We start from the raw sequence: 15,457 nt of genomic DNA, 5'->3' as shown, positions 1-15,457 counted from the left end.
CACCGGTAGGGCATCTAATTCACAAATCATAACCAACCACCCAGAAATCATATCAAAACTACCGAAATGAGTAACAAAAGGCCACCTCTAGTCTCATAGCTCTCAATAATAAATAAAAATAAAATGATAGACACGGGCTACCACTATAGAATCTCCCAACATGGGTAAACACATAAGCGGAGTACAAAATCACGAAGCTCACCCATATGTGAAGTAAAATAGGAGGACCCACCCCGATAAGCAGAACCGAAACAAAATACGAATGATGCTCCTCTATAACAAATCGAAACCATACATGTACTACATCATCTGGTGCAGCGTCTCAGCCCTACCACAGAAAGCATATCAATGGGTCGGGCCTCCCCTTCTTAGGCGCCCTCTACTCATCTAACCTGCACCCCAGGCTGGCGGTGCATAGATATCAGCAATTGGAGCATAACTCATAGCCTGAATAGCCCACTGGGACACATCTTTCCGTAGTCTAGGACAATCTCTCACCATGTGACTGGTATCTCCACACTCAAAGCAACCTCTCTGCTGACGTGGCTGTGGAAGCTGTCCGACATGGGTACCCTGAAACCCATGGGCACCTTGAACACTGTGCGAATTCTGAAGTGCAAACTGAACTGGCTGACCCACAAAACCTCTACCATGTCGTACCTTGTCTCTAAAATAGGGACTAGTAGGTCCTCCCGGTCTACAGGGCCTCTTAGCCTCCCTACCCTCTCTCTCCTGACCTCGCATGCCCTCTAATCAGCGGGCGATCTCTACTACCTACTGAAATGGAACATCCGACTCCAACTCCCGAGCCATGCTGAATCAGATATCATGACTGAGCCCCTCAATGAACCTGCGGACTCGCTCTCTAACTGTAGAAACCAAAGCAGGTGCATGTCTGGACAAATCACTGAATCTAATGGCATACTTTAGCACCGACATAGTGCCCTAGCGCAGCTGCTAAAACTCCACACTTCACGCTTCCCGAAGGGTCTGGGGAATAAACTCTCTCAAGAACACCTCTAAAAACTGAGTCCATGAAAGTGAAGTTGCATCGGTCGGACTACCAAACTCAAACTCTCGCCACCACTGATATGCCGCTCCCTTAAGCTGGATCATAGTAAAAGCAACCCCACTCGTCTCCACAATACCCATAGTACGGTAGCACTCCCCTAGGAACCCATGCGCATCCTCTGAAGCCAAACCACTGAAAGTAGGAGGGTAATACTTCTTGAACCACGCAAGTCTAAGTTGTTCTTCCTTAGATATTGCTGCCCTAACCACGGGCTGAACTGGGATAACAGGTTGCGTCGGCATGACACCTGGAACCTGACCAACGTGGACTCGCTGCTCCAGAGTACGGGCGGCGGGAGTCTAAGCTCCTCCCCTGATCTGTGAAGTAGCTGGTGCAACCGGAATCAACCCCGCCTGAGCCAATGTATTAAACATGCTTAAGAACTGTGCTAAAGTCTCCTGAAGTCCTGGGGTCACAACAGGCGTATCCGGTACCTGTCCCCCAACAGGAGCTACTAGCGGCTCCTCAACAGCTACTCTGATAGGTGCTCTAGCTATAGCACGTGCTCCTCCTCAACCTCTGCCTTTGCCTCTACCCCTGCCTCTAGCAACACCGGCTCTGGGGGTAGCGTCGTCGGTAACTGCAACTCGTGTTCTCACCATTTGTGAGAGAAGAGAATGACAAATGTTCAAACCCCGATATCAATAAACTTGCACGATAGGAATGAAAGAAGTGAAACTGTCCTAATAGTTCTGTAGCCTCTCGAAGATAAGTACAGATGTCTCTGTACCGATCCGCAAGACTCTACTAAACTCGCTTATGACTCGTAGCACCTATGAACCTAGAGCTCTGATACCAACTTGTCACGACCCAAAGTTTCCTCTGTAGAATGTCTTGACGGCACCTAGTCTCTAAGATTAGGTAAGCCTAATGCTTACTGAAATAAAGACATAATTTAACTAGAACAACTACGAAGCATGAAACAGAAATTTTCAATAGCAAAACCAATGATCCTAAGTGCAATACAATACCCCAAACCGGTAGTACAATTCATAAGCTCTACTAAGTTTGCTAGAAAATCCATAAATATAAGTGTTCGGAATAGAATTAAACAGTACAAGTACAATATCAGAAGGTGACTCTGAGGCCTGCGAACGTGACGGCAGGTTTACCTTGAGTCTCCACCACAATGCTCGACCAGCTAGCTAATAATCGACAATAACTGAGGCACTTGGATTTTCACAAAACAATGTACAGAAGCGTAGTATGAGTACACCACGACGGTACCTATTAAGTATCAAGACTAAACCTCGGTGGAGTAGTGACGAGGGACAGTCAAGACACCTACTGGACTAAACAACCTGAACAAGTATGAATATGAACTAACAAAGAACCAATATTAATATAAATCTAAGCAGGACAAGGAATACAACACAATACTTGTAATGATACACTAGTAACAACAATTTTTAACAAGAAGCAGTCAGGTAATAATGTTGTAGAGCAAGTTGAACACAATCTAAGTTCGGTGAAACAGAATAAAGGAAAAACCAGCAACAACTCAATAAGAACAACTACTTTCACACCAGATCTGTTCAGGCATTTCCACGAGGTACCAAACCTAATAATCACATCTCGTGGGTCCCTATTGATGAACCCTAATCACTTGGCACCTTGTGCCCACATTACAATTCATAACCGCACGGACGGCTCACGTGCCAATGGAACAACTCTCACACATAAGGTAAGTAGATGAGAGTACATATAAATGGTTAATAACATCAGGATTTATCTTCTTAAATCGATATGGGTGATCTATTTATGTGTATGCTTGTGCAAGTGTTCCACCACAATTCAAGTCAACAAGTAAGAGTAAAGACAATGAATGGCACATAAGAAACGATCACCACAAAAATGCACAGTGTAATAAAGACAGCAATGAAGTTGAAGCAACGACTAGTACAACAAGATTAGCTACATAGAACTAAGCAAATAGTGTAACGCGGAGGAAAACAATTAATAGTATGCTAAGGAAAACAACAATCAAAGACAAGTGCACAAAAAAGGGGGTTGTGGGAGCCTTTACATTTAGTTTCAAATCATAAAACGAATCACAAACTTTCCTTATATCACCGTGGGAGCCTTTACATTTAGTTTTGAAAATCATTTCTCCCAAAATAGCATCCCGCATTTTACCCCACCTTATCACACCGCATGGCTTCTAGTAGTTCCCCTACTAGCCACGTGTTTCAAGCCCACTTTAACTCACCGCATGCGTTTAAACACCCAAACTTTATACCACCGCATGTATATCAGCAGTAACAACAGCACGGCAGAAACCTCGTGCAAACACAATAACAAAGGCACGGTAGAAACCTCGTGCAAACAACACAACAATTATCTCAACAATAACACGTATGCCAAAACATAACAACTCAAATAAATGACTTTCACAATATGTGCCCACATGCCACAACATTTCCTCAAAACGGTTTCAATATCACAACCACGCATAACCCTCGATTTAACAACACTGAATACAACAGCAACAATGACAATAATACGAGAATACGGCAAGAAAATCAACTCAGGAACTTCAAAACACAAATAAATGGAAGAACGAGCTCACAATGAAAGACACAACAGGGAATAATGGTTTCAACAAGAATATCTCAACAAGAAAGAGATAATGTGTAGCAATGATTCTATAAAAGTACAATTCAATGATAAGAGAGATAACATGAATCAGTGATTCCAAATAAGGATAAGTCAGCAATGATAAGGGATAACAAAACTTCATTTAGGGTTGAGCAATTACGGAAGAGATACAATAAATTCAATTAAGGATAAGCAGATTATGGAAAAGAAAATAATACCTTCAATCAAGGATAAACAATTAGGGAAAGGATAGCATGACAATAAAAGAGGCAACAACTTCGGTTAAGGCACATAAGAGTTTAATCGGCAATAAGGATAAAACATGAAGCAATTAATTGCAAATAAGACATGTAAGGATGAATTTAGTAAATGGGGAATTTAACATGACAAAACAACTTCATATTTAATGGACATAAGAACCTAAGAGCCCTAAATGGTCAAATTTCCCCAAATAAGCCCGAGTACGTACTCGTCACCTCGTGTACACGGCCTTCACATGACACAATTACCACAAGTGACTCAAATCCTAAGGGGTAGTTCCCCCACACAAAGTTAGGCAAGATACTTACCTCAAAGAAGCTAGACCGATACTATAATATGACCTTCTCGAGTGAAACAACCTCCGGACGGCTCAAATCTAGCCAAAATAATTTCGAATCATAAATAAAACTCATAGGAAATAATTTCAGATAATAAAGCTTCAATCTTTAACAAAAACTAAAAAGTCAACCCAAATGTCAACCCCCCGGGCCAGCACCTCAAAACCCGATGAAATTCATAAAACCCAAACACTCATTTCGATACGAGTTCAACCATACCAAAATTATCAAATTCCGATATCAATTCGTCCTTTAAATCATCATTTTACACTTTTAAAAGATTTAACAAATTTTCCCAAACTTCCAATTTAATTCTCTAATTTAATGATGAAAACAAAGATAAAACCATGAAATAAAATCAAAACCGGGTAAAGATCACTTACGCCAAACAACCACGTGAAGAACCCCTCAAAAATCGCTCAAATCCGAGGTCTCTAGCTCAAACGATGAAAAATGGACAAAACCCACGATTCTGGAAAATATATTCTGCTGCCTAGGTAACATGCATCACGATCGCGGAAATTCATATGTGATCATGAAGAAGGAATCATCAGCTTCCAAGAGAAACATTACGTGTTCGCGAAAAAAGGAATGCGATCGCAAAGGTGAAATATCACTGCCCAAAGAAAAGCACTACGCGATCGCAGAAAGAAGAGTGCGAACGCGGTTCACCATAGCCTCAACGTACGCGATTGCGGTCCTATCCATGCAAACGTGAAGATGAAAGTGTGGCAAGTCAACAAATAAACTACGCGATCGCAAAGGAGGTTATCAGACACCAGTTATCAGCAACTCCAAACAAAGGGAATTTGACTAGTAACCTATCCGAAACACACCCGGGTCCCCCGGGACCCCGTCGAAACATACCAACAAGTTCCATAACGTAATATGGACCCGCTCGAGGTCTCAAATTATATCAAACAATGTCAAAACTATGAATCGTACCACAAATCGAACTTATAAATTTCCAAATCTTTCAACTTCCAAAACACATTTCGAAACACATCAAATCAACCTGGAATGACATCGAATTTTGCATGCAAGTGCCAAATAACATAACGGAGCTAATCCAACTCTCGGAATCGCAATACGAGCCCAATATTGACAAAGTCAACTCTCGGTCAAACCTCTCAACCTTCCAAAACTTCAACTTTCCAATTTTCAACGAAATGTTTGAAATTACCCTACGGACCTCCAAATCCAAATCCTGAGGTATGCCTAAGTCCAAAATCACCATACAAAACTATTGGAATCTTCAAAATTCTATTTTGGAGTCGTCTACACAAAAGTTAAAATCCAGTCAACTCTTATCACTTAAGCTTCTAAAACAAGAATACTTCTTCCAAATTAATCCCGAATAATTCGAAAACCGAACTTGACCATACACGCAAGTCATAACATATAATACGAAGCTGCTCGAGACATTAAGCCGCCGAACAGGATGTAAATTCTCAAAATAACCTGTCGGGTCATTACAGTCCCGAGGGGCTCGGGTGTGTTTTGGGGTAGTTTCATATTGTTTTGAACCATTTTGAGGTTTCTGGTTTCTGGTGATCAAGTGTGCACTGCGATCGTGAAGGTTTTTCGTGTTCGCGGAGGAATTTAGCACTGGGGGAGATTCTATACGTCACGATCGTGATGTTTACATGCGATCGTGGATGGGAGCTTGAAGGGGTAAAATGCGATCGTGTATGAGATGCTGCGATCGCGAGGAGGAGTTGGCTAGGCGAGGCAAGCCATCGTGTTCGTGTTTGGAGCACTGCATTTGCGGAGAAGAGAAGTCTGTTAGCCATCGCATTCGCGTGGACTAGGCCGGATCCGTATTGTTCATTCTGGAGGTTGGGTGATTGTGAATTGCAATCACGTGGCTTTGGTCGCGATCGCGCAGAGTAACTTCAGTCAGTGATTTAAGTTGTGTATTTTAGGATTTGGACCCATTCTCCCATATTTTGAACCCTATATTTGGAGAGGGGTGATTTTGCTTGGTGATTTTCATACAAGAATTTGGGGTAAGTGATTTCAACTCATTTTTGGTATTATTTCAAGAATCTACATGAGTTATTAACACCCAAAATATGGATTTTGAGATGGAATTTGGGTTTTGACTACACATTTTGAGGATTTGAGTACCAATTTGGAATCTAATCATATATTTGGACTTGGCAGGCTATGGGTCATCAGATTTCGGTATTGGTTTCGGATTTCGGGCACACGGGTCCAGGTTGACTTTTGTTGATTTTTTTTTACTTTTTGGGAATTCATAAAAGATCGAAGCTGTATAGATTGGGATCACTTCCCACAGTATTGGTTGACTTCTTTGATTGATGATTGGCTTGGATTTTCATGATTAGAGGGCTAGAGCAAGATTTTTACGCGACTTGTGGTTGAAGGCTAGGCTGGCTGAAGTAAGTATCTTCTTGACTAATCTTGTTGAGAGAATAACCCCTAGGATATGACTTTGTTTGCCTAATTGAAATGTGCGAGAAGTAACGTATATGCGAGGTGACGAGCGTATATACGGGTGCTATATATGATTCGTGATCGGAGTAGTCTTTAGGCCGTACTATGCCTGGATTTGGATATTGTGCTTCTTATATCATGCTTTATATGTTTGTATTACTATGTTAACTTCGTGAATCATGTTAGAGATCATGTGTACGTGTTGATTCTCTGTTTGAGCATGATATTTGCTATTGTATGGCGTATTCGCGGAGCTAAGCTGTAGTTATACACTTTGCACATGCATACACCTTAGCATGCTATTTTTCACAATCTATGAATATGTGATTTGATATTCGTTATTCGTGTACATGTATTCTTGTATAAGCTATATGTGTGATGGACTAGATTGATAGCACGTGAGTGGTCCGTGCGGATTGAGTTATTAAGGTACGTAAGTTGTCCGTGTGGTTGTTATGATTATGGCACATGAGTTGTCCGTATAGTTATGGCACGTGAGTTGTCCGTGCAGCATGTGGATAATGATTCATTCCCTTAGGGTCACCCTTTCATGTTTCTCTCTTGATGGTGTGCACGCAGATTGTGAGAAACCAACAGGTTTTTGGTTGACGTGGAGTATAGAAATTGGATCATTGATTGGACTTTGCATCTCTTGTCTATTTTCAAATTCCTTAAATGTATACATGATTTTCACTGCATATCTTCTCTATATCGTAGCTCCAGAATGTGTACATGCCTTTTATGCATATCTTCTCTATATGATGCTTTACTTGATGAGATTATTCACGGTACATATCTTCTCTATATGTGGACCCGAGTAACTTGTCTTGTTTAATCATGCATATCTTGTCTATATGCAACTACTGACGGATTACTTGATATTTCATGTATATCTTCTCTATATGCAACTATTGACGGATTATTTGATATTTCACGTATATTTTCTCTATCTGCAAGCTTTGATGAATTAATGATGTAGACGCATACCTTCTCTATGTGCTGAACTGTTAAGCTGGTATAGTACTTGTGTATATCTTCTCTATATGCAATTGTTAACGTGTTAGCTGGTATCAAATGCATATCTTCTTTATATGTTGAACTGTTATGTGACTTGCGCACATCTTCTCTATGTGCACGATTGGTTGTACCTATATTTCATATTTAAATTCGATGATATTGTTGGGTACATTTATATGTTATTGAGTTGTGCAGGTTATGTAAAGTGATTATCCTTGACTTGAGACCTCGTTACTACTTCATCGAGGTTAGTGAGGATACTTACTGAGTACATGAGATCGATTGTACTCATATTATACTTTTGCACCTTGCATGCAGATCTTGGAGTTGAGTTGTTGTGGATGACGAAAGCGGGCATTGAAGATGTATATGTGTTCCATATATATGTTATCACTTGTTCTTGGTAGTTTAAAATGTATACTCTAATTATGTGTATTCAAACGGATGTTATATTTATTCTTCATACTATCTTTGTAAATCAAAATCTTAGTAGCTCATGACTTGTACTACTTATCCTTGGGATGTTGTGTGGAACTCGGCTATTTTATTCACGGATTATTGACGACCTTCTATTTGAGTTGTATTATTCATTATTTGGCTAACCTAGCATGTTGGGTTAGGTTCTATCACGACTAGATAAAATTTTGGGTCGTGACACTAACCTTAGAAGTTAGAATGAAAATTCTCTAAAAATTGCCTCCTTACGAAGCCTATGGAATAAAATAAGCTAATCTCAAACCCTTCCCTTTTTACCCAACTGCAGATATCGCAATTGCGAAACATTCTTCGTAATTGCGCAGCTTGCAAACGCGACCCGATAATCGCAATTGCGAAAAAACTCCTGAGCCTATAAAGTCGCAATATGACTGGACCATTGCAATTGCGAACCTCAACATCACAATTGCAATACTGGCTAGGGGTGTTCAAAACCGAACCGAAACCGAAAACCGAACCGAAACCGAAGCTTAATGACTTATTGGTATCGGTTTAACGGACGGGGAACGGATTGAAATTTTTTTATTAACGGCTTATCGGTTTGGGGGCGGATTATTCAATTTTCTTAACGGATAATCCGTTAACCCGTTAAGAATATATATATATATAAATAATCAAAAACCATTCTTTCACTTCCAGTACTCTATCTCTATTCTCTATTACTAATTTACTATTAGATATTTAGTTATAATTTACTATTCCATTTAGTTACTATTAGATAATTTTGATTATCATGTATTATACCCAGTGTTCTCGTCTATTTTTTCTGATAGTTATAAGTTGTTAATAGGCTCATCCCCAGAGATGATTCTACTGGGAAATACGTTGGAATACACATCTCTCTATTTCTTCTATTTAGCTCTCTTCTTAGGAATTTTATTTTGAGTCATAGCGGTCAACAAACAATCCGATAAACCGCCCGATAACCGCCCGATAAGAGCTAAATCGATACCAATCCGCCCAATATCTTATCGGGCGGCTAGCGGATTAATACATTTAAAAGCCGATAACCGATAAGCCAAACCGTTAAGAGTATATAACCGCCCAATCCGCCCGATAAGTAGCCCTAATACTGACGACCCCCCCTCCCCCCCCCCCAATCCTTGCAAATGCAAGGTGACACTCAAAAATGCGAACCTCACATTTTCAAACTCTTCATCGCAATTGCAACAACAACAACACTAGCAATGGCAAACTCAAAAAAAATGTCCTGAAACCAATCTGAAACTCACTCGAGCCCTTCGGGACCGCATCCAATCATCCCAACAAGTCTATATACCTGACACAAACTTTATCTAAGGGTCAAAACACCAAAAATAACATTAAAACAAGGAACCAATCACCAAACCAAGAATTTCAAAAGTTCTAAAGTTCAAATTTCTAACTTTCGACTAGAAGCGCCAAAATGGCCTCGGGTTATTCGAGACATAAACTAAACATACGTACAAGTTCAAAATTATCATACAAAGCTAATGCAATCATTAAATCACCAATTCGGGGTCGTTTACTCAAAAGCCAAATATTTGTCAACTCCAACAACTTAAAGCTTCCGAAATGAGAATTCTTCTTCCAAAACACTCCCAAACCTCTCGGAAATCAAAACTAACCATGCACCGAAGTCATAAGACTTCAAAAACGTACTTGAAGTCTCAGATCACAAATCAGAGCGCTACATCTCAAAACAACCGATCGAGTCATTACAGATAAAAATCGGAGCGCCATACAATCGCACAATTTCTTTAATGTACAACTTGGCATACTGCTAAGTTGTATAGGTAGTCTTCACTAGTAGAAATATTATTAAGAAATAATACTTATATTGTTCAAAATCGATAGGCTGTATAAGCTGCGTACGATAGATTCTTGTGGTCCGGCCCTTCCCCGGACCCCGCGCATAGCTGGAGCTTAGTGCACCGGGCTGCCCTTTTTTATTGTTAAAAATCGAAGTCTCTCTTGTGTTGTGCTTGATAAATCGCTTGAATTTAGAACCCATGTGCAATGGTTATATGGTACAAGATGGCTTGAAATCTTGTGCTTTAATATTCAAACTTGAAGCCCTGCAAATATGTCGTGATCATTACATGAATGCAAAGTTCCTCCTTTCCAAGGTGTTTATCGCTTATCAGTGTAATATAAGGATTTAAAGTCTAAAGTGTTAAGGGTTATTATTAAATTCAAGCTTCCAGCATCATTTGCTGGTGTGTGGCTTTAGAAGATTAAGCTTGGAAGTACATAATCAAGGTATGTTGGCAACATTTTCATTACCGTTGACTTCTAATTTGTGTTTGGTTTTACCATATTTTTCTTCTGTGCATTACACACTGTTAACTTTCATTTATTGAATTAACTCTGTGGAAGAATCTGAATGAGTTCAGATGCATTTTCACTATCATCCGGCTCTAATTTCACTGCAAAGAAGTTAAAAGATACCATTCCATGTTGTTATAATTGTGATATTTCTTGTGATATTATTCCAGTTTTGTATAATTGTGCAGGCCTGCGATGTTCAAGCTAACGATTATAAGTTGGTTGCTCAAATGTTCTTTGCGAGTAATGTGAATACAACATAAAAGTCAATACATGCTACTCTGCTGAGCTTGTTAGAAGCTAATGCTACCTCGAGCCCTAATCAACGTACATACAGGTCCAAAACTATCATACAAACTTATTAGAAGCTTCAAACTGTGATTTCAAGTATGTTAATCCAAATTGCTGATTTTGGTCAATTCTATGAACTTTAAGGATTCAAGTTAAGATCAAGTGTTTCAAATTCTTTCCGAACTCTTCGGGACCAAAATCATCCATACTCGCAAGTTGTAAAACATCAAATGAACATACGGGAAGTCTCAAATCATAGAATGTGATGCTAGAACTTAAAACTACTTATTGGGTAGTTACACAATAATCCACCTTCAAACCACCAACCAACCTCATAAATACCATAAACCTTCATAAATTATCACAATTAATGAACTTGGAGTGGTTGAATTACCTTGTAAGTATTCAAATCTTGAAAATTCCTCTTTTAGGTATTCTTGACGATATTTGAAATATTCTATGAAATTCCAAGATTAGTACTCCTTTTATATCGTCTCGGCCAATATACAATTATTCAAACTAAAGAAGAAAAAAACTAAAACAAAGATTACTAACATATAGTTGATGCGCTATAAAACTTGATTCAATAACATAATGATGCATCTGGTTCCAAAATTGAACTATGAACTATCACGTACATATTTTCTCCAGTGACTGTAGCCTGTATCGTCTTGACTTGCATTAAATGCAATCTGATTTTTAGTGGTATGATATAAGAGGTTTGAAAAAATAAAGGATTGACTTGTGACTTGTCATTTGATCTATTTAAAGATGAATCTTTTTCTTGGAGCTGGAATAACTTGTTATTCCTGACTCTAAATTTCTTGTCCCTATTATAAAGTATTCATATTTCCTAAAACCCTTTTACATTAGATTTCACACCAAACAAGAAATTCAGTTCCGCGCTGCTTCTCAAGTCATCGGACCTATCCGCCAAGGGATTCATGGAACTTCTGTAAATTTTATCCATCTTACAAATTATTTTAGGTTAGGAAACGGAATGATTTCCTTATATGAAAGCTTCTATACATTCTTTTGTTTGCAGGTATAACTCATTCTTATGGACCAAATTGCTGTAACATTACGAGGACAATGGAATTATTAGTTCTGTATACAAAAATAGCTGTACCAGTTAATTATAGCAGAAACCAATGATGTTCTATCTTCTTTTTTACTTGTGAAATTCATAGTACTGGAAAACACACATCTTAATACAAACTCGAAATTACACGTCTAAGGTCAAAACTTGCAAAATGTTTTTACAGCCGCGGCATGAATCACACAGAATTTTACAATGGAAACTCAAATTCTCCTATACAATAGCATGAAATGAATCAATAATGCTTTGATGAAGCACCTGAAAAGCAACAAGAATGAATAAAGACCCTTAAAAATACAAAACTAATCATGCATTGAGTCCCTTAATTGGTGTGATTATTCTAATCAAATAGCTGAAAGACTGGCCCATTTCCCGAGTTCGTAGGGATCGGCATAATAATACAACTTGATTCTATTAGCCAAAGACAGTCCTGCTGCCACAGTCCGGACTCTAGCATCTGAATCATCCTGCTCTGATGGGTCATCAGTGAATGCAGCAATATCTCCAAGAAGCCGAAATGAGATTCGGCGAGTACAAATTTCTCTAGGGAAATCAAAGTACATTGCTGTCCCGGCCTTCACTTCTGGCAGCCTATGTTCTGCAACAGTGACCATACTGTGCGGTTCCTGTAGATAAATGTCATGAGAATTGTATACTTTAACTGCGGAAAACCACATCATCAGGGCATATTTCAGAAATTAGACGACAGTTTCTAGGGAAACCAAGCAGGTGGCTTTTTTATAGCTCAACAAACTTGTCCATGCATTAAAACCCATATCAATCTCGGGTGTGGATTGAAAAGAAATTCCTCTAGGAAGGCAGAAAAGAGGAATTGTCTGGGTCTCCGGCCAGTCTTACTGGCGAACTGTCCTGTATTCGCATAAATGATTTGACCCAAGAATTCTTACCACACGGGAGGGAAAGAAAGTCCATTTCTTTCAGCTAAAGATGGTGGTCATAAACTAACAAAACAGTTTCCATCACCGAGAATGCTTGATTTTCTAGTTATTCGCATTGTCACCAAGGATGGGTAGATTCTTTTCTTCTCCATGAAGCAAATTCTAGTTGAGTTCGACGAGAAACATACGATAGACAATGCAATAGTTCTGAAATGAATAGGAGTAACATAAAAATGTCAATATATGTCTAGATCCAAATGTCTCTGTTGAAGCATTTTGTCACAAAATCTTCACTTTGATCTAGAAGAAATTCTGGTAAACCCAAACCATCCATCACTAGCAAGACGAATTCCAATGACGCTATGTTTCTCCTTGTGCAAGCTGAGGGCGACAGTGAAAAGGTAAGGATTTATTGCTGGCATGCATGTAAGCATGTTAAACTCTATATATCTACCTACATCATCCAAGGTCCAATGGAACTAACCTACTGAACGTTTTGAAGCCAGATTACTTGGTTGTCAGGTGACTCACAGGAGTCTATCTCATAACACAATTCATGCATATAACTGGTTCACAATATTAACTTGAATATACGGCATCTTGCATCAATGCGATCTATTCATTAAAAAGAATCGATTCAATACATTTCTTATGTACCCATAGGTGCTATATTGGATTTGAATCAGATTTCTGATCAATCTATATCGAGTGACACATTTGCCAGCATGTAAACACTAGGATAATGCATGGAAGAACTATGTTCATTTGAGGGAGAGACTGATATATATGTTATATGCTGGCAAGAATAATGGAGCAAGAAAACCTCATGAAAAGAAGGTTACCAATCTGTTCTAGATATTATTTGTGTGGCCAAGATGCAGAGACAATTAGCCATCTGTTTCTACATTGTAGAGTGACAAGACAACTGTGGGAGTTGTTCATTAACATCGGGGGTATCCGATGGACAATGCCAGGAAGAACATATGAACTTTTGTCTAGCTGGAACACAGGGGGGAGCTCTACATCTAACAAAGATAGATGGAAAATTGTCCCAGCAGCCATTTGGTGGACAAATTGGAAGGAGAGGACTGCAAGGTGTTTTGAAGATATAAGTAGCCCTGTACAGAAGATCAAAATGAATTGCATTCTTCTTTTTAGTTTTTGGTGTAAAGCAGAATATATAGATGATCAGGATTCAATCATAGAAGTCTTAGGCTCCTTGTAAGAAGAACAGGGAAGTTTAATTTTTGTTTTTGTCTTAGCTCTTGATGTAATCTTGGTTCCAGTACAAAATTTGTGCTGATGATTTATTAATATATTGGATCTGTTACCATCTCAAAAAAAAATATTGGAACAGTTTAGGTTACTTAAGCTGATACTTGCAAGAGGAATTCTCAGGTTTAGCCCATCCTCTCCAATTTAATCTCATGCTGCAGGTCATTAGCAAACTGAGATTTTGCACCAGTGAGGAAATTCATCTAAATGCATTGGTGTCTAGTGCTAAAATCGGATAAAAAATCTATAGCTTTTCAAGATCAACCATGGAATCAATTCACAAGAAGGATGTCCAACAGTTTGTTGACAGCGAAAACTATCAGTTGATAAAATGTTAGTTTGTCTTCATACCTGGAAAGCAGACACTTGAATATACAATACAGCTGGACATATGAATCTGTCCTCCAATACACATGAAGAAACACCCCATGGATTCGCATGCTGTGGAGGTGGCGAATGGGTGACTCGAGGTTTTATTGCACTAAAACCATCAAGACGAAAACCTGCCACCATAGGTGAAACTGGGGCTAGAAACTGTTCTAAAACAAGGTCGTCGTCAGTTAGCCTCTCAACCTCAATAGGGACCTGGAACGGGAATGGATTAGAATATTATTCTTCTTTTTTATTTCAGGACTTGAACAAAACTTTAAACGGTAACTGCTACTAGAGAGAGTTGTGAGTTTGCTGCACCTTGAATCTATTTAGTGGAGGAGGTTTATCCAACCAATTTCTTGTATTTATCTGGTCAGAGCCTTGACTTGATGCCCCAACATCTTTCCTCATTGGGCTTCCGACCACCAAGATTCTTTTGGCATGAAGGCATGGGTCACTTTCAACTGTTCCTCCAAAGGAGGCACGCCTCACAGGCTCCGCAAATGGGTTCTCCTCTAAGGACAAAAGACTCAAGTCTTTCTCAAAATTTACAGAACTCGAGCCAATTTTTTGTAGACGCAATGTTATCCAAATGATGCGGCAGCGAACAGGATTATGAAAAGAAAATTTTACATGTCTAGGCACTTCAGAAGACTTTTCTTGTCCACAAAGCTCAGAGGAAGACGTGATCAGAGATTTCATATCCCATTTCCCCACACATGATCTTTCTTCCTTGTGGATTTTATTGCTTGCCCAAATTTGAACCTACAGAGACAGCATAAGTTTCCTTACTTAATGCAAGAATTCAGCAATGTAAGGAATGTGAAACCACATCAATTACAATTGGAATAAATTGCATGAACAAGAAGCAATTTGCTAGGAATCTGTCATAAGCAAGTTGCTAAACTAGGATAAAACCTACAGGCATACTACAAGTAGTTAAAGCATGAAATAGGCAACATACTACAGTGAT

The 15,457-nt window shown here is 39.1% G+C and overlaps 1 protein-coding gene across 5 annotated transcripts in view; it reads right to left on the bottom strand.

The window, feature by feature from the left end:
* Positions 1-11,975: 11,975 nt before the first annotated feature.
* Positions 11,976-15,457, bottom strand: part of LOC104116060 (probable phosphoinositide phosphatase SAC9) — a 50,177-nt gene continuing 46,695 nt past the window's right edge. For all 5 annotated transcript variants that reach the window (XM_070177354.1, XM_070177355.1, XM_070177356.1 and 2 more), the window contains 3 exons: positions 14,803-15,249; positions 14,464-14,697; positions 11,976-12,564 (listed from right to left, as the gene is read on the bottom strand). In XM_070177354.1, coding sequence (XP_070033455.1) covers positions 12,283-12,564; positions 14,464-14,697; positions 14,803-15,249 — 963 coding nt within the window. In that variant the 3' untranslated portion in view covers positions 11,976-12,282. The remainder of the gene's footprint in view (positions 12,565-14,463; positions 14,698-14,802; positions 15,250-15,457) is intronic.

This window comes from Nicotiana tomentosiformis, chromosome 6 (genome assembly GCF_000390325.3).
Source record: "Nicotiana tomentosiformis chromosome 6, ASM39032v3, whole genome shotgun sequence".
Lineage (NCBI taxonomy): Eukaryota > Viridiplantae > Streptophyta > Magnoliopsida > Solanales > Solanaceae > Nicotiana > Nicotiana tomentosiformis.
This window is presented reverse-complemented; position numbering and strand designations above follow the sequence as displayed.